General features: G+C 43.4%; 1 protein-coding gene across 2 annotated transcripts; it reads right to left on the bottom strand.

The window, feature by feature from the left end:
- Positions 1-8,391: 8,391 nt before the first annotated feature.
- Positions 8,392-21,959, bottom strand: LOC309369330 (vitelline membrane outer layer protein 1-like). Of its 2 annotated transcripts, none has more exons than XM_081910191.1 (3): positions 21,445-21,959; positions 10,555-10,649; positions 8,392-8,775 (listed from the first exon to the last, which is right to left on the bottom strand). In XM_081910191.1, exons 1-3 carry the CDS (start codon positions 21,613-21,615, stop codon positions 8,481-8,483), a joined length of 561 nt encoding a protein of 186 aa, XP_081766317.1. In that variant the 5' UTR covers positions 21,616-21,959; the 3' UTR covers positions 8,392-8,480. The 2 variants fall into 2 exon arrangements, with proteins under 2 accessions (XP_081766317.1, XP_081766316.1); XM_081910190.1 differs by lacking the exon at positions 21,445-21,959 and adding an exon at positions 12,582-13,342.
- Between the last annotated feature and the right edge of the window lie 756 nt (positions 21,960-22,715).

The raw sequence follows: 22,715 nt of genomic DNA, 5'->3' as shown, positions 1-22,715 counted from the left end.
GGATGGACATTCTGGAAGCAAAGTTTGGGATTTAAAAACAAAGGTGGAGGATAATGAAACAATGATCCATTCACATGGACATCACAAATCTGTTTGTGCAATGGGACTTTGTTTCTTTTCTTCTTCCGCCAGCTCCTCATCCCCCCCTAAAAATCTGCTCTGGAGGGTTCCCCAACCCTTTGGAGCACCTTTTGAGGTTCTGCAGGGGATTCAAAGGGAGGAAAGGAAGTCCCATTGCTCAAGGGAGTGTTCTCCACTCGAGTACATCCATGACCTTTAATTTCTAAAACAGATTACTGACTCTAGAAAACTGGCTAATCGAAATACCAAAGCTAACTGCTGAAACTAACTGCTGCTTGAAGGCAAGCACTGAAACAAATTGCTGAACTGTCCATTTCACCATTTTTTTGCTGAAATGAATCATTCATTGAAATGAATTTTTATCAGCTTAATCTGATACACTATAACCTTACAGGGCTGGAGGTAGTCTTGTGTCCATTATCCATGATCTTCCTGTTAGATTAACTGAAATGAGTTATGCGTGGGGTGACTTTGAAAACAGTACAGAAAGTTCCGCATGGGGTATCAAGGCTCTTAAAGGGCTTGTGGACAAATTCACTATATTGCACTAGTGATTTATTGTCTACTCCTTAAATGGCCTGGGAGCAGCTTACCTCAAGGATCACCTCCCAGGTCTACTTATTGTCATCAGAGGCTCTCTTCCAGTGCTCCTGGATACAGGGTCTTATAGATGGTGTCAGCCTAGTTATGAAATAACTACAACCAGCCATTACTGCACTTTAGGAAGCAATCCTATGTTTCTTAGCGGGCATCGCCATGTCCCAGTTCTCTTTTAGCAACATCTCTTTATTTCACTTTAGTAAGCTGTTGTGCAAACTTCCGGCTTGCTGCATTCTGAGGCCTTTTCCCCCTCTTAGCCAGGTGACCTCTGCATCTTCCTAGGGCTGAGCACTATGGGAAGCAGCTCCTCCTAACCCACTTCTGTCTGCCACGACCACAAGAGGTGAATGTCTCACCTTGTCACCCCTAGTTTGCTCACACATACTCTGACACACATGCTGCCTGTATCTCCTCTTCCTGCTCCTCTCACAGCTGATAAGAAGGGACACACTCTGCCAAGAGGGTGGCAGTCTAGGTCACTCAGCTACAACAGCCGTTCACCATTGCAGCAAACAGAAGAGGGGGAAACTTCTATTCTGGCCACCTGAGCATTTGGGACCACAGATGTGATCATGGATCCACTTCTCCACTGCTTCCTAACCATAGTTTTGATTGCTGTCCTTCAGGACTCAGGAGAAAATAACATATCCATTCATCTATCCCTATATGACAGGAGCAGGGAAGCGATTTTGCCCCAAGGGGTAAATTGGAATGTGGCCAATCTTCCATGGGTGGATGGGGCCAAAAGCAGAATAAAAATCCAAATAAATAAATAGAAATAGCAAATAAATAAAATCCACAGGCACACACATAGAGAGAGAAAGAGGCAGCTTCCGGTTCTGTTCTGCCTTAATGGAGGCAGACCCCACGGCAGCACGAGATTGTTGGTGAAGGTAAAACAAATATGATTGAGGGTAATTATCCTTGCAAATTCCCCTCAGGGACAAGGAGAAATAAGCTTCACTCACAGTTCGTCTCTTTACCCAGGCTCTCACATGCAATGAGGGGGGCAGGGAGGTGCTGAATGCAAAAGTACTTTGCCTGCCAAAAACCGTCCAATGCTGCAATTAAGAAGCAGACTTTCTCCTGTTAATTAAAGCTTAACTGGACTAAAGTACAGGCGTGTATTAGGAAAGATGAGATCACAAACTGAATCATCTGCAGTTTGACAGGCCATTCTTCTTCCCAGGCTGAGAGGAGAAATGGTAAAAACAGGCTATTTATTGGGGCAGAGTGACTTTTGCGGCTGTTGTTAAAGTTGCAAATCAATGAAGCACAGGACAGAGCAATAGAGAAATTTCTAGAACAACAATGGGATATCAGCTCTGCCCAAGGCATGATAGATAACAGTGACAACCAGGGGAAAGGAAGACATAAGATCTTACAAGGACAGGAAGAAAAACCACAGAATAATAGCCACACACAGGAAGAACTAAGTTTGAGTTCCTCACTTGTACTTTTATAAATCATTTAATGTGTCAATACGAATAGAAGCTATTTGTGGGTTTGAACCCTACATCATGCATTGCAGGGGATGGGACTAGATGACTCTCATAGTCCTTTCCAACTCTATTACTCTATGATTCTATTATTATTTTCACTATTCCTAAATAACTTATGTGCACAAATTTGTTCAGGAATATTTTTTTTTTAAGGGAGGGTCATGGACATTCTTAACTGGAGGTAGGAAGATATGAGGGCAAAAAGAGCAGTGCTGCCTTTTTAACCTGTGGAGGCAGGAACACGAAAACTCAGAGGGACCAAAAAACAATGGAAATGGTTGGCAACACAGACACACATTCACTGACTGGGTCCTCAACTCCAAATACCTGACTGTGTGGACTAATGAGGGCAAATTCAAAGCGATAAAACGTGGATTCCTAGCGAGTTACAGCTCAAATGAGGACAAGTCCCAAGACAGATTTTATTTTTATAAGAAACACTTGTTACAGTCCACAGACCTACATTTACTCCATAGGATGTGTAAGAGATAAACATATGCTTCAGTTTATTTTATTTCTTTTTTAACAGTGAAAGAACAGAACAGGCGGTCATTGAATGTATTATAGAAAGATGTCTCTCGTGTGTTTTTCTGTATGAGAGAAATAATCAAAAGGAATTCTGTAAGAGGAAATAACATATATAGTTTCTGTTGTCACAAAATTTGGTATTCCAATGATTCATAAATGAACTTCATTCCATCTTTCAATAAATTTGTCTGATGAATATCTTTTTTATAATATTTTCACTGAGTTTTAATATAACAAAAAAGTGAACTTTAACAAAGTATCAAATGACAAAGAGAATTAACCAAACATTTTCCCCAAACGTAACATGAGGGTTAGCGTGTGTAATATTTTAAAACTTAATTGAAACAAGAGAATCACTTAGCTTTTTTAATGATCTGGTGCATGTCTACTTCATTATAAGTAAGTTTATGTTGTTGTTGTTTTTTAAAAAAAGCAGTTCACATATGCTTGTAGCAGTTGAAAATTGAAAGAGACCCCAGAGATTTCCAAAATCATGCTATCTGATTCAGGGGAGGGGAATCAGTGACCCTTCCAACAGATGAGTCACTGCTGCTTACAAGGCAGGACAGAAAGAGAAGCAGTCGGCACAGTGCAAACACATCGGCAGGAGTATTGGATTGGCTCTGCCAGTGTGTTTGCACCACACCAAGCTCCCCAATGCCTTGCCCCTCTCCCTTCCAGCAAGCAGCAGCAGTTCAGCTTTCAGGAGGTCAGGTAAGCACCACCACTGCACACTGTCATCCTCTGCTGCCAGTGGACGAGGGCTGTGCAGCAGGGTGGTGGATCAGTCACAACAGAACATCCACACATCATTAAGTCCTGTCATATCAGAACTGTTTTGGTTATCTTCCACCTTTGTTTGGATGCCACATATGAAGCCCGTAGTGCAGTTGCTGCTCCAGGGGCCAAATTTCCCCCAGGATGGAGACTTGCCCTTCAGTGTAGACCCATCATCACACATGAAATGAATGTTATTGGCTCCTGTATCATCAAATATCCCTTGTGGTGGTTCCACACTCATAGAAAAGGACACCAGGTTGCCTCTTTTGCATTTCTCAATCTCACTCCATGATCCAAGCCTGTAAAAAGAAAAGACAACAATGGCAATGTCCAAATTAAAGTTCATACACTGCCTTTTGTCAGAAACATAAACTTACAAATCTGTCTTCTGAAGAAATGATTCCAAATTAGAGCAAAATTCATAGCCTACTCAGTTATTATAACATTCCCCTGCATGCATGCACAATATTCTCTTCCTGTGGCCTTCTGGGGGTGAGGGGTTACTTCTGGGATTAGATATAAACACAAAACTACCCATATTGGTTCCCTGCTGTTAGAGATCTGCAGGTCAGCATTACCCTCACTCTGAATACATACCCTTCAAGTGTCCCAATTTTCCCAGGATATCCTGGAATTACAGAAGCTATCCTGGCTTCTGATTTTATCCTGGACTATCCCATTTCCCCTGCCCAGCACCACCACCATGCCCAGGGAGGGAGGAGGTGGCACTTGCAGCCAGTGTTGACACTTGCAGTAGTGCTGAGTTCTCATGCAAGTCCAGCAAGAGCATGGCACCAAAAGACTTGCTGCCTTGCTGCCACACATGTCAGCTGGCTCCCACAGAAGTGCAGCACCTAAAGACATGGGTTCCAGGTTTCTTCAGAGGAATGTTGGAGGGCATGTGATAGGCAAAACTTTTACTGCCGCCACCCCTTTCGGGGTAACTCAAGGAAGAGGGTGGGTCACTGAAAACAGGGATGGCACATTAAGATACTGCTGGAAAATAGTGTGAAATGTGCCCCCCCCCATTTTGAGGCATGCCTCCCCACCTAAAAACACTTACCACAAGAACAATTCAGGTGGGTCCTCCACCACCTTTGTACCTCATTCAAGTGTGGTCACTGGTCCAATCCCATGTCACAATCCTTGCACCACTTCCCTTTAACCTTGCCAAGCTGCTGATAGGAGAACAATGCAGTTGTCAGAATGGGAGGTGCCTTGAACTAAGCAGTAAAATATGAATGTAGGCAGGGCAGTGAGCATAGGGCAGAACAGGGAAGGGCAATGTGGGAGTCATCCTCCTGAACAGCAGCTGCCATGCTTGGCTGCCCCATAGCTAGGGATCGGGGAGAAATTCAATTCGGTTTGCGTTTAAAGGTGAACTTGCCTGACTGAGTTTCTGAAACAACACTGGAACAAAAACATAGCCATCCTTTGAAATTTGCGCTTCTCTGAAATTTGCACTACTGTCAAGTAAGATGTAAAGAAAGGCATATATTGGGGTAAGTATGTCTAGAAATGCATATATTTTTGAAAATAGAACATAGAAACACATTATATTAAGGAAAATTGCTCTGCAGAGTTGCCTGTATTAGGCAACATTACATGCAAAAATTTACATGTGCATATTGGGAGGAAAATGTACTGAAATGCTGGTGAATTATCTTGAGAAAAAAGAAAGAGAGAGAGAGAGAGAGAGAGAGAGAGAGAGAGAGAGAGAGAGAGAGAGAGAGAGAAAGAAAGAAAGAAAGAAAGAAAGAAAGAAAGAAAGAAAGAAAGAAAGAAAGAAAGAAAGAAAGAAAGAAATGCAAATTGATACGGAAGTGTGAAGAATTAGCTTAAGACTGAAATAGTGAGAAAATGGTATGGACAGGTTCACCTTTCACTATCCATAGCTGAGCAGAGAGCAGAGGAACGACTATAGAGTTTCTATGACTTGCCCATCCCCAACACTGGTTTCCTTGAGTATGTGCCTCCAAAACCAATTAGCCTTAGAGTGTACTTTGGCACTCTACCCTTTCCCTTTTCATTCTTTTGTACGTAATGCAATTGGTTATTTCCCTCTTGCTATCCATCCAGTGACTTGATTGGCCTATGGATTTCTGGCACATGTGTCTGCAAGAAACATAAATAAGTATAGACTGTAATAATCAACAATGTGTTCAAGCAACAATCACCCTTTGAATGAATTCATGAGCCTTGTAAAGGAAAAGCACACATTTCCCTTTTCTCATTTGCTTCCTTTGGAAGGAAAGAAGATAAGCCACTCAAAAGAAAGGTACACCTTGGTATTTAAGAAGGAACATCTTGTGATATATTTAAAATCCAAAACCAGAGCAGCATTGTGCTACTTAATGAATGATAAATTACTGAGGTACTTGCAATTACTGTACTTGTAAGGTACAGTACCTAGTATATCCCTGAGAAGAGAATCTCCTGTCCTTCATTTTGCCTGAATTTGGCTCTGAGCCTGTTGTAACCAGTGGAATGCAACCAGTCCCTTTGAGGAAGCATGAATGTATGTGTTTCTTTATCCTACTGACAACATTCATATATTGTTCAATAATTATCGGAAACAAATAATCGCAGTTAGAAATCACAGCAGCAAACCATACCAAGCAGCCCAAAAGCACTGAAATATCTTTAAAAACATAAAACACCTGGGAAAATGGAAAGGTCTTCACTTAATGCCAAAAGGATTATAGTATTGGGGCCACCCAGATAAGCTTAGCTGGGCAAGGCATTAAATAACCAGCATGCCACTACCAAAAAGACTCTTTCCACCCATCACACGTTACTTGGTGGGGGACCCAAAGAAGGAACCTTAAAGCGGGTGTGTCAATAAAAAGATATTTAAGGTAAAGGTAAAGGGATCCCTGACCATTAGGTCCAGTAGTGACCGACTCTGGGGCTGCAGCGCTCATCTCGCTTTATTGGCCAAGGGAGTACAGCTTCTGGGTCATGTGGCCAGCATGACTAAGCTGCTTCTGGTGAAACCAGAGCAGAGCACGGAAACGCCGTCTACCTTCCCGCCCAAGCAGTACCTATTTATCTACCTGCTCTTTGACGTGCTTTCGGACTGCTAGGTTGGCAGGAGCAGGGACCGATCAATGGAAGCTCACCCCATCGCGGGGATTCGAACCGCCGACCTTCTGATCGGCAAGTCCTAGGCTCTGTGGGTTAACCCACAGCGCCACCTAGTGACAAAAGGACCACGAGTGGACAGCAGGCGAGCTTAGAACTCACATGGTAAATCACAACCAACCAGGTTTCTAATTTACATAAGCTGCATTCTGTGCAGTACCAAAGGTTTATTTGTGTCGACCTCCCACCACCACCTGTAACATGAAAATATTAGGGGGTTTTGGTTTTGGGGTTGTTGTTTTTTGTAAAATGTCTGTATGTCAATCAGAACTTGGAGCAGCTGTGCTTGTGACAAACTTCTGTCCCTGCAACCAGCAACCACAGTCATATTGTTTACCAGTGGGGGTTTTTTTTCACAACATGTTGATGGGAAGGCAAACATTATGGAAAGTACCTTATTGGAGATCTTCCAGAAAACCTAAAGTTTAAAAACATATAAAGATGGTGAGAACCTCTCTGCATTTCCAGATTTCAGGAGAATGGAAAGGATAGGAAGCTGGTAAGGGCACAATCCAAAATCCTTGTACCAACACATAGTCAACTACAAATTTCCTCTGCCTAAGCATATCCATCAACTGCCCTGGGGGGGGGATGGGACATCCTTTTTAAAGAGAGGACAGAGGCCAAAATGGCCGCCACAATCTTATGAGATTTCAGACTACACTTTTTTCAGGCACAGTGCCTGAAAGCACACAAGATCGTTGCCCCACAAAAAATGCTTTTGGGGGGCAGTGATCTTGTGTGGTGCTCCAAAATGCATGTTTCAAGGCCTTGTGCCCCCCAAAGGCCTTTTGGAGGGTGATTTGGTGCGACTCACATGAGTCACACACAAGTGCAGACTTGGTACATGGTGTCCCAGATTTGGCCGTGTTGTGTTGGAAGGTAAGCCTAAGAATTGTTGGGATTAAAGTAACAATGCTTGCAATAAGTTACCTTGAACCAGTATGGGGCGATAGAAAGGGCAGGCGATTGTCTCCTGTTCATAGGCTTCCATTTGGACAATGAAACATTAACGCTAAGGTCATCACTCCTCAATATAGGTACAATGGTGGACTATATCTGTGTTAATTGGGTGATTTTAAAAATGTAAACAGACACTCTCTCTCTCTCTCTCTCTCACGCACACACACATACACAAACACACGTACACCTGGAAGGAAGGAAGGAAGACCCAAGTTAAAAATAGCATGAACAATAGCCTTTGCTGCTCCCTCTTGGTTGTAAAATATAAATGTTGCTGCTCAATCACACAGCTATTTGGGACAATGGTCACTTCACCAGGAAGTACACTGATGTTCATGCACAACTGGGAAGTCCTCTCTGCAGGCAGTTGTTGTGTTCCCCCCATAGTTTATTACAGGCATAGGCAAACTCAGCCCTCCAGATGTTTTGAGACTACAATTCCCATTATCCCTGACCACTGGTCCTGTTAGCTAGGGATGATGGGAGTTGTAGTCCCAAAACATCTGGAGGGCCGAGTTTGCCTATGCCTGGTTTATTACCTTTGTGGCTTGCACTTCTCCCCACACCCAACCCCACCCCACCTCTAGACATCAATCTGTAACTTCAATCATTGGTTGAAATTACGGAATGTTGGCAGCAGGCTGGTTTCTTACTAAGCAAATTGACAGAATAGTGCCTCCAACACTATCAACACCTGCAGAGCTGTGCCTCTTATTTAATATTTTTCATTGCCTCTCATTGGGAAGTGATAGGTGCAGAGTTAAGTAATTCGGTTCAAAATAGACACACACCATTCTCAAGCTGATATTTAATTGTGGTTAACATCCATGACAACTGAAAAGTAGCAGAGAAACATTGTATGATAAGGAGACACCATAGCGTTCAGCGACAGCAGAAGAGCTTCACATCATTAAGTGCTGTGTCATCACGCTCTCCTTGGTAACCCTGCACCTTTGTCTGGATCCCACAGACAGAACCAGAATAGCAGCGACTGCTCCAAGAGCCAAATCTACCCCAGGCAAGTCCCTGGCCTGTCAGTGCAGTTCCGTCTTGGCAGGTGAACTGGACGTTGTTGGCTGCTGTATCATCGCCTTTGCCTTGGTGTTCTTCTACTCTCAGAGAGAAAGAGACCAGATTGCCTTGGGGACAGTATTTAATTTCTTTCCAGGATCCCCACCTGTCAAAGAAGATACTAATGTTAATTAGAAATGCACAAGGATCCCTCTGCTTGCTCCATATGGGATCAAGCACTTGTGAGCATTCCAAGAGGATGCTCCAAAAGCCTCAAAGGCCTTTCCATTGCTGTCTTCAAATGTCCACAATGTACCTGCCTCTGCCCCTCCTTCCTACCCCAACACTCTCCCCTCCCAGTGAAGGCAGTAGTCCATGGCCAGGAACCCAGAATTAGGTAGAGCTAGTAAGTCTATGAAACTGTTTGATATCATTTTGATGTTCCATTTACAAGAAATCTTGCTTGGTAGAATGATCTAGCAAAATTATATATTTACTGGAAAAGGAGAGAGATGACAGGGCACATAGATCAGTTCACTAGGGCTTGACTTCTTTTAAGTTAGAGAACTCTCCTGAAGCAAAACAACCAGTATATTTCAGAGGATGTAATGTGGGATATAGGATTATGATCCTCCATCCCTGCTGTCAAGAAGAAAACACCAACAACTACGGTATCATATGCCTGGGTACAGGGGTAGGCTTTAGATAGTTTAAAATGTTTCAAATGTTTCAAATATGTTTTGTTTTAACAGTACTTTTAAAATAAAGTACTTCTTTGGGAGGAAATGTGGGCTAGTACTTTAATAATTAGTGGTCCTGTAAGGAAAAACAGTAACTGACTTGGGCTGCAATCCTACAAACACTTTGTTGTTGTTTAGTCATTTAGTTGTGTCCGACTCTTCGTGACCCCATGGACCAGAGCACGCCAGGCACTCCTGTCTTCCACTGCCTCCCACAGTTTGGTCAGACTCATGTTTGTAGCTTCGAGAACACTGTCCAACCATCTCGTCCTCTGTCGTCCCCTTCTCCTTGTGCCCTCCATCTTTCCCAACATCAGGGTCTTTTCCAGGGAGTCTTCTCTTCTCATGAGGTGGCCAAAGTATTGGAGCCTCAGCTTCACAATCTGTCCTTCCAGTGACAAACGCTTTACCTAGAAGTAAGTCTCACTGAACTCAATGCAACTCCCAAACAAATAACTTCACTTAGTCCTTCCAGTTATTTAATCCCTGACAGTAATATGGTGTTTTCTAAGAACATCCTGGTTCTCTTGAATAGAATTGGAGTCTGTCTCTATTCGTTTCTTGGCTTCCATGAGGCAGAGCCAGGTCCAGATTTGGCCTTGAGTAAGATCCCCTTAATACAGAGCTTTCCAAACTTTTCTTGAAGGAGTGTGGGGAGAGTTCAGGCGACACACTGCAGCTGACACACAAATGTGTTGCGACACACAGTTTGGAAAGCTCTGCCTTAATGTTTCCCTCCTTAAGTGCCATCACTGCCCCTTCATTTGCCTTCTTCTCTGAGTCCAACACATATGGCAACAAGAGGAGGGCAGGAAGAGCAGAATCTGCTTGTCCTCCTTCCTCCTGGCACTACTCACTTGCTCAGAGAGGTTAAGTGAACATGCAAGGAGGAGCGGCAGCTAAGCAAGGAAGAGCCAGAGGTTGGTACAGGGTCCCCTACTGGAGTACAGGCCTCAGCAAGTGCCCAACAGTGCCAGCCCCTCAGGCTGGATTTGCCATGAATTCTGTGGTCTTGCAAAGTAGTGTTCAAAACCAGGAAAATGCTAGAGTTGATACCATTTGAGAGTTTTGAACAGGCAGTATGAATCCTGATGTTCACCTTTTGGTGGTGCTGATTTAACCCAGCGTAAGTAATTTCCTGTCAGCCCCTCCCGTCTTCCAAACAATTACACCAAAGAATAAATGAAAGCAAGAAAGCTACTTACGGTCCAACTGAAGACTCAATTATTGATCCATCAGTGCAGTGGAGACGGACTCCATTCAGGGCTGTATCATCCCCAAGGCCTTGAACTGGCTCTACCTATTGGGAAAAATATGCCAAGCTAGCTTCCTCATGAAGTGATTATCTGGGTGATGGCCCATTCAGAGAACAAAGGAAAAAGGGCTCTGTGCCAGACACCAAATGGGTGGGACCCCTCCTTCAACTCTTAGATAGTTAGAAAGACAAGCCTGGGTTTTAGAGCAGAGTTTTTGGTGATGTGAGGTAAAAGAAAAGCAGCAAGCAGACGCCAGAGAATAATGTTTGATTTCTGTTTGTATCCAAGGCTATGAGAGAAGCAAAACCCTTTTGTAGGTAATGCTGTAAACCTCTCCGTTGTAGGCTCAGGTTGTAAGGTAAAGGTAAAGGTACCCCTGCCCGTACGGGCCAGTCTTGACAGACTCTGGGGTTGTGCGCCCATCTCACTTAAGAGGCCAGGGGCCAGCGCTGTCCGGAGACACTTCCGGGTCACGTGGCCAGCGTGACATCGCTGCTCTGGAGAGCCAGAGCCGCACACGGAAACGCCGTTTACCTTCCCGCTGGTAAGCGGTCCCTATTTATCTACTTGCACCCGGAGGTGCTTTCGAACTGCTAGGTTGGCAGGCGCTGGGACCGAGCAGCGGGAGCGCACCCCGCCGCAGGGATTCGAACCGCCGACCTTTCAATCGGCAAGTCCTAGGCGCTGAGGCTTTAACCCACAGCGCCACCTGCGTCCCCAGGCTCAGGTTGTATGTATGTGCAAATTAAACCATAGATCATAAAGACACCACAGTCTCCACTGTGCCTTATTCTAAAAGGAAACCCGAACCCTGGGTAAGCACTTGGAACTCCTGGAATCTCGCACCACTTGGAAATTGGGCTGGTATGCAACAGTGGTGTCAGAAGATGAGATTTGTGTTTCCTGGAGGTGGACCTGTGAGGAAGGTGTGCCCATGCCAAAATGAAGGGAGGAACAGCAACTTCCCTGGAGTAGGTCAGGTAGATGCTCCAGCAGCAGTTAGTGCAGCAGTGAGACCAGCTACCTGAGGAGCTGATGATGACTGATTTCTCTACCCCCTGGGAGCCTGATGTGGAAAATGGCTTGCAGGAGAAAAATGCCTCACTGGAGGACAAACTGCAGGATGGAGATGAAGAGCGGGTGCTAATAGATCTCTTTACTTCATGTGTGCCAGCGGAGCAGAAGGAGCAGCCTCACTCTAAAGAAAACATGAACCCCAGCTAAATGCCTGGAAACTCTGGAATCTTGCACCACTGGGGTGGCAATCAATAATATCACGGAGTCCCTTTCTAACCACATAGCACAGAAAATAAACAATCTTACCATTGAGGAAAAAGCTCTTATTCCCTGCACAGATCACAGGGGGTGAGGGGAGGGGGAAATAGGGATGGTATTCAACTAAGCTTTACACAGATTTGTCCCATTAATGAACACTACTAAAGTCTATTAATTGCATCAGGCTTCTCTTGAGTAAAGCTGAGCTGAATACAGTACCTCCTAAAGATATTGCCTTGTGAGACAGTTGGAAGGGCTTCATTGACCATACCTGGCCCAAAGGTCACTGGTCCCAACAGCCAACAGGATGCAACCACTTACATACAACCTGTGGCATTGAGGGGGACTTGCACCCCTAAACACACACACTCACACACACATACACACACACACGGAAACAAACCATGCTAGAATACTTTCCCAGTAAATAAATGAATTTAACAGAATCTCTCCTGATCAACCTCAGAGTAGGGGAAGAGGAAACCAGCCCATCACCTGGTTGCTGATATCTGGTCCATCGTTCCTTAATACTTCTCCACCTTTTAGACAAAGGGGAAGAATAATAGACTTAAGAGTACAGCCATTGCCTGTGCCCCCTCCTCCTCACTGAGGTCTAAAACTATGTTCTGGGAAAGGAAAGAAAGGAGGGGAGGAACTTTAGAGAGAGCTGGATGTGACAACATCTCAGGAGCAAACCTTACCTTCAATGAGAAGCCATGAGCATAAGATCCTGCTGGACAAAACTGGATTGCACCCCAAATACCCCACGGTCCTCCATTTGACACTGTGAGGATAGAATTATAGTTTCGGGCTTCTGCAGGCACAAGGAAGCAGGAGAGGGTCAAGAAGACCACAGCCAGGATGGTAAAATCCATGGAAAGTAATTTGCTGTGAATCAAGGAGCAGAAAGTTAAAGAAAACTGGGAATTTATAGCCCAGGACTTTGAGCTGTGCTGCTATTTCCAGAACTCAGTAAGAAGTCAGGCAATACCACCAGAAGACAGAGTTGCATTAAATGCACATCATGTCAAAAAGTGGCCAGGAAGTTTACAAAAGAGTTGGATTCCCCAAACCCTCTCAGAGTTGCTGGAACTCATCCAAGGTGAAATAATCCTGCAAAAATTTAACCTCTTCTCTATCTTTGCAATGTCCCTCAACACACTTGGGTATTATATCCACAACCTCGGAACTGCAACAATGAGAATTCAGGAGATGTGAAAGAAGGGAGAAACGTCACTAAATGCCGAGTCTAGGTTTGTGAATCATACATGCTGGGGTGCAAACTGGCCCCATAATGAGCCATTCTGACCTACAGTTCGCAGGCTGCAGATCATGGAAAAAACCACTACCAGAAGGAAAGAAAATTCCAGTGGAATGAGGGGTAACATGTAAGTTCTAGGCAGGAGATTTGTGTGCCACATGTTAAGATTCCCGAAATAAAAATTAACAGTCTATGTTAATGACATAAACCAGGAATAGGATGGGGGGATTTATGGTCTCTGTGGTTTATACTTCCTAAAGGTAAAGGTAAAGGTACCCCTGCCCGTACGGGCCAGTCTTGACAGACTCTGGGGTTGTGCGCCCATCTCACTTAAGAGGCCAGGGGCCAGCGCTGTCCAGAGACACTTCCGGGTCACGTGGCCAGCGTGACATCGCTGCTCTGGCGAGCCAGAGCCGCACACGGAAACGCCGTTTACCTTCCCGCTGGTAAGCGGTCCCTATTTATCTACTTGCACCCGGAGGTGCTTTCGAACTGCTAGGTTGGCAGGCGCTGGGACCAAGCAGCGGGAGCGCACTCCGCCGCAGGGATTCGAACCTCCGACCTTTCGATCGGCAAGTCCTAGGCACTGAGGCTTTAACCCACAGCGCCACCTGCGTTCCTACCCCCACCCCAAATACAAATCTGGGACTTTACTCGTTGGCTAAATAATCTGAAAGTGAGTAGCAGGCTTGTTTCTCACTAAGCAGTTGGGCAGAATAGTGCCTCCACATTTTTCTCTAACTGCCAGATGGGAATCCTCTGATGAACTAAACAGGCAATGTTTAGCTGATTCACCCTTAACATAGGACCTCAACTGTGGCCCTATGATTTCTTCCCGCAGATACAGTGGTACCTTGGGTTACATACGCTTCAGGTTACATACGCTTCAGGTTACAGACTCTGCTAACCCAGAAATATTACCTCGGGTTAAGAACTTTGCTTCAGGATGAGAACAGAAATCATGCTCCGGCGGTGCAGCAACGTCAGGAGGCCCCATTAGCTAAAGTGGTGCTTCAGGTTAAGAACAGTTTCAGGTTAAGAACTGAACTCTGGAACGAATTAAGTACTTAACCCGAGGTACCACTGTATACGAAACATTCCTGGAGTCACAAGATAGTTGCCTAGTGAGAGAATTTCACAAGTATGCGGATCCTACATAGAGAGAGACACACACACACACCCTTTTGGGCTGGATAATCAAATAGATATGAATGACAGATGCATCTGCAGGGCTTCAGAATCTAAACTCAAGACCCGGGCATATAAATTTCGGTGTAGGAGGTCCTTCAGATAACCTGGCCCCAAACCACTTGCTGCTTTACAGGTAATCTGCAGCATTTTATACTGAGTCCAGAAATGAACAGGTAAGCAATGGCACTGATAAAGCATAGATATTATGTGCTCTGATCTTTTAACATAAGAAGAGTCTTGCTGGATCTGGCCATCCTGTTCTCACAGTGGCCAACCAAATGCCAATAGAAAATAAAAAAACCAGTGCTTTCCCCATTGGTGATTCACAGCAAGTGTTATTCAGAGGCATATTGCCTCCAACAGTCAGTATGGCTACTCCTGCCCACCACCAGCAACTAAGCAGATGCACTCTGTACCAGCTGACACCTTTAAAAGCAGCCCCACAGGCAATTTTACTTTCTAAATCTGGATTTAAACATGTTTCCCCACCCACCAAAATAATTTCAGTTCTAGGTTGGAAACGCCAGGGTGTGCTATGTTTGATTTCAGGACCAGCAAGATGAATTCAGACTGTGACTCAGCACAATATCTGTATGTTGGTTAACCAACACCTGCACAGTTGTGCCCCTTATTTATTTATTTATTTATTTATTTATTTATTTATTTATTTCCTCTCATTCAGAAGGGAAATGTACAGAGTTACACAATTCGGATCAACACACACCATTTTCCAGCTGATATTTAATGATAGTTAACATCCACGACTACTGAAAAGTAGTAGAGAAACATGCTAAGATGTTGAGACGCAGAAGGCATCTGTATCCCACAGATAGAACCGGTGCAACGACGACTCGGTGAGCCAAAACGACCCCTGTTAAGTCCATGACCCTTCAGCACCTCTCCATCTTTGCAGATGAGCATGATGTTGTTGGCTGCTGTATCATCATCTATGCCCCGGCCTTCTTCCACTTTCAGAGAGAAAGAGACCAGATTGCCTCTGGAACAATATTGGGCCTGTGTCCAGGATCCCCACCTGTCAAAGATGACATCAATGCTAATTAGAAATGCACAAGCATCCCTCTGCTTGCTCAAAACAGGATGAAGCCTTTATGAGCATTCCAACTGGATGCTCCAAAAGTCTCATTCACATGTTCACACTGTACCTGCCTCTGCCTGTCCTTCCTTTCCCAACACTCTCTCCTCCCAGTGAAGGTAGTGGCCCTTGGCCAGGAGCACAGAATTAGGTATCATTGGTACATGGGTATAGGTAAAGGTAAAGAGACCCTGACCATTAAGTCCAGTTGTGGCCGACTCTGGGGTTGTGGCGCTCATCTCGCTTTATTGGCTGAGGGAGCTGGTGTACAGCTTCTGGGTCATGTGGCCAGCATGACTAAGCCGCTTCTGGCGAACCAGAGCAGTGCACGGAAACGCCATTTACCTTCTGCTGGAGCGGTACCTATTTATCTACTTGCACTGGTGTGCTTTCGAACTGCTAGGTTGGCAGGAGCAGTAACCGAGCAACGGGAACTTACCCCTTTGCAGGGATTCGAACCGCCAACCTTCTGATCGGCAAGCCCTAGGCTCTGTGGTTCAACCCACAGCGCCACCCGCATCCCTTACATGGGTATATCAAACTGTAAAATGTTGCTTTGGTATTTCATTTGCAATACGTATTACATGGTTCAACTTAAGATTGTCTGGGCCTTAGATGAAACAGCAAAACTGTAGAGTTAATACCCTTTGAGAGCATAGAACAAGCAAGATGAATCCTGACATTTACCGCGTCATTTCAACAGTGGCCAGGAGCTTTGTGAAACAGATGGATTCTATTGAACTCCCCAGAGTTACTGTGAATCTGATCTTGAACTCAACCAAGGGGAATTAAGCTTGCAAAAATTAATCTCCTCTGCCTCCACTGTGTACAGCAACACACTTGGGTATTCTGTTGTTGTCGTTTAGTTGTCTAGTTATGTCCAACTCTTTGTGACCCCATGGACCAGAGCACGCCAGGCACTCTTGTGTTCCACTGCCTCCCGCAGTTTGGTCAAACTTATGTTGGTAGCTTCGAAAACACTGTCCAGCCATCTTGTCCTCTCTTGTCCCCTTCTCTTTGTGCTCTCCATCTTTCCCAACATCAGGGTCTTTTCCAGGGAGTCTTCTCTTCTCATGAGGTGGCTAAAATATTGGAGCCTCAGCTTCAGGATCTGTCCTTCCAGTGAGCACCCACAGATAAAATGAGAATTCAGGAAAGGTGAAAGACAAGAGAAAGTGCCACCACATGCCGAGGATGGGATTGTGAATCTCACATAGTGACAACCAGGACTGGCCCCAACCTAAGCCTTTCTCACCCATGTTTCTCAGGAAGCAGCTTGCATGCACTAGTGGACCATGCAGCCCCACTCCAATGCTCCTAGGACCACGCACTACCATCACCAACACCATGCCAGTTGATCATGCAGCCACTTCTATGGATAGCCAGGGTGGGAGCCCAGGACCCTCCTTCAGAGCAAAGCATTGTGGATTATGTCAACCTGGAGAACACCTGTCCTGAGATCTTATATAAACTTTACTTAAACCTCTCTATCATGGCTTGCAATGTCTGCTTTATAGAAGTTAAGGAAGACATGTTAGCCCATAACGGCCTTCTCGGGGATTGTGGTTGTTGTAATACAGCAAAAAATGATTTTTTTTATTTTTTGAAAGCTGCCTGCACATCTTGCTTCAAAACCTTCATTCTAATGGGCCTAGAGGCATCCTTTCTTCCCTCTCTGTGGAAGTAATGCTCCGCTTGTGCTGAGGCACACCTCGCACTCGGCATGCAACAGTGTGCCAAGGAGCCTTGCGCCCACGCTCCCTGAACTTCTGCCTCTTGTCTAGCAAACAGGGTTTTTCCCCTGACTGTTTCTCCTCTCTCAGATTTGGTTACTAGACATAATGCTTGGCTGGAGCATGACCAGGGACGCAGATGTAATCCAGTATTGGGGAACATTTTAGGGAAACACCTGCTGACATGTGGATTTGATAATAATGGAAATGTGCTTAGATGAAAATACGTCATGCTCAGAATGGTTTCACTACTGCTTCCAATTGTTGACTTCTGCTAATAAAATGAGTCTCTGAGGAACAAGCCGGCAGCCTGCTTGGATCACACTTGCCAGCGTGTTTCTGCACAGCTCACCTGCATCTAACCTCCTGTCGTCCTTGTTATTCCTACACCTCTCTCTTTTTTTATTATATAAGTAATCTAAGAGACTGAGCCCTTTTCTCTCTCCAGGCCCTGTGCAGCCCCAGCACCAGTAGATGCGAGTTGCCGTAAACATTGTGTGTCAACAATGCCTGGAATGTGTGTCAATGTGTGTAAGCGTTGTGTGTCAACAATGCCTGGAAACGATGCCTTATGAGGAACGGCTAAGGGAGCTGGGCATGTTTAGCCTGGAGAAGAGGAGGTTAAGGAGTGATATGATAGCCATGTTCAAATATATAAAAGGATGTCACATAGAGGAGGGAGAAAGGTTGTTTTCTGCTGCTCCAGAGAAGCGGACACGGAGCAATGGATCCAAACTACAAGAAAGAATATTCCACCTAAACATTAGGAAGAACTTCCTGACAGTAAGGGCTGTTCGACAGTGGAATTTGCTGCCAAGAAGTGTGGTGGAGTCTCCTTCTTTGGAGGTCTTTAAGCAGAGGCTTGACAACCATACGTCAGGGTGCTCTGATGGTGTTTCCTGCTTGGCAGGGGTTTGGACTCGATGGCCCTTGTGGTCTCTTCCAACTCTATGATTCTATGATTCTATGAACACTTTAGGAAATAGTTTGATTCAGATAAACCACTCAGCTTCTGTGAATCTGTACTGCAATTAGTCCAAAGCAAGGTAAATCTGCAAAAGTCGATCCATTTTGGTTCCATTGATCATGCTGCAGCATTACCAGAAAAAAAGAACATTCCAGCAGGGCGGGGGGCGGACTACAAAAGCCACAAGGAGACCAGGAATTGGAGGGGTAAGTAGGGTGTTAACTCCTTCAGGGGGGGTTCTTGCCCCTCTTCTTCCCACCCCCTCCCCCACCTCAGTGCTGCACATTTGGGGGGACTGGTCTTGGATTAGTATTCATGTTTCTGACGCATTTGGGATGCATTGGGGTTCATGTGTGTTCAAAGCAAGCAGGATGGACATGGACAGAATAGTGCCACCACAGTTCCCCTCATATCTTGTATTCTGGATATGCTAGATATGCTAGATCAGAATCCAGACTAGCTAATGATCTAACAGGGAGTCAATATGGCAATTGTATCAGATCTTCCCACTTGGCTATGATGCTCACAGCATGGCCTTTGGCCAGTCACTCCTTCTTTAGATAGATGATAGATAGATTAGATAGATGATAGATAGATAGATAGATAGATAGATAGATAGATAGATAGAGAGAGAGATAGATAGATAGATAGATAGATAGATAGATAGATAGATAGATAGATAGATAGATAGATAGATAGATAGATGATAGATAGATGATAGATAGATGATACATAGATAGATAGATAGATGATAGATAGATAGATAGATAGATAGATAGATAGATAGATAGATAGATGGATGATAGATAGATAGATGATGATAGATAGATATAGATGATAGATAGATAGATAGATAGATAGATAGATAGATAGATAGATAGATATAGATAGATAGATGATAGATAGATTAGATGATAGAGATTAGATGATAGATAGATAGATAGATAGATAGATAGATAGATAGATAGATAGATAGATGATAGATAGATAGATAGATGATAGATGATAGATAGATAGATAGATAGATAGATAGATAGATAGATAGATGATAGATATAGATAGATAGATAGATAGATAGATGATAGATAGATATAGATGATAGATAGATAGATAGATAGATGATAGATAGATATAGATAGATAGATGATAGATAGATTAGATGATAGAGATTAGATGATAGATAGATAGATAGATGATAGATAGATAGATAGATAGATAGATAGATAGATGATAGATAGATAGATAGATAGATAGATAGATAGATAGATAGATAGATGATAGATAGATAGATAGATAGATAGATAGATAGATAGATAGATAGATGATAGATATAGATAGATAGATAGATAGATAGATAGATAGATAGATGATAGATAGATGATAGATGATAGATAGATAGATAGATAGATAGATAGATAGATAGATAGATAGATAGATGATAGATAGATAGATAGATAGATAGATAGATAGATGATATAGATGATAGATAGATAGATGATAGATAGATAGATAGATAGATGATAGATAGATGATAGATAGATAGATAGATAGATAGATAGATAGATAGATAGATAGATAGATAGATAAATAGATAGAGATAGATAGATGATAGATGATAGATAGATAGATAGATAGATAGATAGATAGATAGATGATAGATAGATAGATAGATAGATAGATAGATAGATAGATGATAGATAGATGATAGATAGATAGATAGATGATAGATAGATAGATAGATGATAGATAGATAGATAGATGATAGATAGAACTGGCTCTACCTAGAGGGAAAAGAGATGCAGAGAGTGTAATATATTTGAACTGCTGAACTGCTGACACCAATCTAGTTTATATTTTGGGAAATGGTTTTTCCATGTGTATGCTCTCTATGAGTATAGCCACCTCTTGAGATATTGTCACCAAACCTGGTCCTAATGGTTCCTGAGGTGAGGGTCTTTGTGGAATTTCGGGTACCAGGCGCCATTTTGAATCCAAATGGCAGACCAAACTATGACTTGGCAATACTGCATTACATTTTTTCTGTGTTCCAAAATTTGAATAATTTCCATTCCATTCCATTGAGTTAAAATAACCCCTTATATAACAGCTACAATCTTGTGATTTCAATTAGTGTTGATATAATAGGTAATTTATAAAGTTTCAAGTGAGGAACTTTAGCTGTAATCCTTATTCTTTCCTGTCTGTGACAATTTCTTCCATGATGCTTTCCCATCCATATAATAATACAATAATAATTTATAATTTATACCCCGCCCACAGGGCTGGATTTTGGTTTGATGAGGCCGTAAGCTACTGAAGGTAATGGGGCCCTTTATATGTCCTGCTGTCCTTTGTCAACAACAAATTGCTGCTGTTTTTTGTGTTGAATATCTGCTATATGGTCATTTATGGAACTTAAATGTATCTAAAGCCATTTGCACATAACAAAATATGTATTTTATCAAAGTAATTGTTGAACTTAACTTATATTTTGGAAATGTACATCCAGGTTTTTTTCCATTTAATTTTTTAAGGGGCCCCCAAGAGAGTGGGGGCCCTAAGCTATAGTTTGTTTAGCTTATACGTAAATCCAGCACTGTCCACCCATCTGGCTTGGTTTCTCAGCCACTCTGGGTGGCTCCCAACCGAATATTAAAACACAATACAGCATTAAACATTAAAAACTTCCCTAAACAGGGCTTCCTTCCGATGTCTTTTAAAAGTAAGGTAGTTGCTTATTGCCTTGACATCTGATGGGAGGGTGTTCCACAGGGCAGGCACCACTACCAAGAAGGCCCTCTGCCTGGTTCCCTGTAACCTCACTTCTCACTATATGGTGTTGTATCCTTTATTCCTGCAACTGTTGGTTGTTCTGTCATGTCTCGGGAGAAGCTGTTATCTTACAGTTCCTAAAAGTCACTGCATCGCTTTGTCCTGTGATTCAGCTTCCAGTAAACAAGCTGTCTTTGCTGTTTTCCCAGCCTAGGAAGAACAGTCTGAATCCAGACTGCAGATAGTTAATGCAAAAAAAATCTATTCTTGCAGCTGGTAGACCCCTTTCCTCCCTACTGCTGATTTACAGCCATTTATCCTTATCTCCTTAGCACATTCCTTTGTGGATAATGGAGGTTAGGGAGCATTTGAAAGCAATTCTGGCCATTTGGCCTAGCATCTCCTTAGTTAAGGAAGCAATCGCTGTCCTATTGCTTCCCCACATTTCTTGTTGAGTTCAAAAACTGTGTTCCGGGGAGTGTTCAGACAAAAACAAAGGAAGGAGAGAGACGTCTGATTGTGACAGCAACCCAACAGCAAACCTTACCTTCAGTGAGAAGCCATGAGCATATCCCCGTGGACAAAATTCGATCGTCCCCCAAGTGCCCCATGGTCCTCCATTTGGCACTTTGAGGATAGAATTATAGTTCTTGCCTTCTGTATGGGCAAGGCAGCTGAAGAGGATCAAGAAGAACATAGTATTGATGGTAAAGTCCATGGAAAGCAATCTATTCTGAATAATGTGGAAAGAGTCCACCAAAGAATAGCAGCCTTGAGAATTTATAGCCCAGAAATTTCAGCTGTGTCACTTACTTCAGAACACAGTAAGAGATTAAGTAACACCACCTGTAGACAGAGTTTCATTAAAACCACATCATTTCAGCAGTGGCAAGGAACGTTGTGAAACAGGTTGATTCCACTGAACTACCCAGAGTTACTGTGAATCTGATCTTGAACTCAACCAAGGGGAATTAATTTTGAAAAAAGTAATCTCCTCTATCTCCACTGTGTACAGCAACACACTTGGGTATTCTGTTGTTGTCGTTTAGTTGTCTAGTTATGTCTGACCAGAGCATGCCAGGCACTCCTGTCTTCCACTGCCTCCCGCAGCTTGGTCAAACTCATGTTAGTAGCTTCAAGAACACTGTCCAACCATCCCGTCCTCTGTCGTCCCCTTCTCCTTGTGCCCTCCATCTTTCCCAACATCAGGGTCTTTTCCAGGGAGTCTTCTCTTCTCATGAGGTGGCCAAAGTATTGGAGCCTCAGCTTCAGGATCTGTCCTTCCAGTGAGCACCCTAACAGATACAATGAGAGTTCAGGAAAGGTGAAAGACAAGAGAAAGTGCCACTACATGAAGGCACCACCTGTAGATAGATTTGCATTAAATACCTATTGTGTGTCAATATTGGCTAGGGGGTTAAGGAAATAGTTTGATTCTGATAAGCTTCTCAGAGTAGCAGGGTATTTGAGTTGGACCTCTTCAAGCCAAAATAAACCTGCAAAAAGAAGAAATGATTTAGTTATACCATATCTAGATTCCAAATAGAAATAATAGAAGAGAATGGTAAATTATTAAAGTAAACTTATAGTTTATTGTTAGAATGGGAGACAAAAGATGAGGAGGTAAAATCAGTAATGATTAAATGGGCACAAAATATAGGACATAATATACAAGTTTATTGTTAGAATGGGAGACAAAAGATGAGGAGGTAAAATCAGTAATGATTAAATGGGCACAAAATATAGGACATAATATTGTTGGAATTCAAGCCCGTCTCAGAGGTATGTGCCTATCTGTTCAGGCACCGGCTGAATTCC

This window comes from Podarcis melisellensis (assembly GCF_964234715.1).
Source record: "Podarcis melisellensis genome assembly, chromosome: 4".
NCBI lineage: Eukaryota > Metazoa > Chordata > Lepidosauria > Squamata > Lacertidae > Podarcis > Podarcis melisellensis.
The sequence above is the reverse complement of the archived record's forward strand: the minus strand, read 5'-3'. Positions and strand labels throughout refer to the sequence as shown.

Excerpts from the sequence above, each read along its gene's own strand:
- LOC309369330 (XM_081910190.1), bottom strand. The coding sequence starts at position 12,755 with ATGGATTTTACCATCCTGGCTGTGGTCTTCTTGACCCTCTCCTGCTTC. Across the intron at positions 10,650-12,581 it reads CTCATGGCTTCTCATTGAAG|GTAGAGCCAGTTCAAGGCCT; the intron begins GTAAGGTTTGCT and ends TTTTCCCAATAG. Across the intron at positions 8,776-10,554 it reads ATTGAGTCTTCAGTTGGACC|GTGGGGATCCTGGAAAGAAA; the intron begins GTAAGTAGCTTT and ends CTTCTTTGACAG.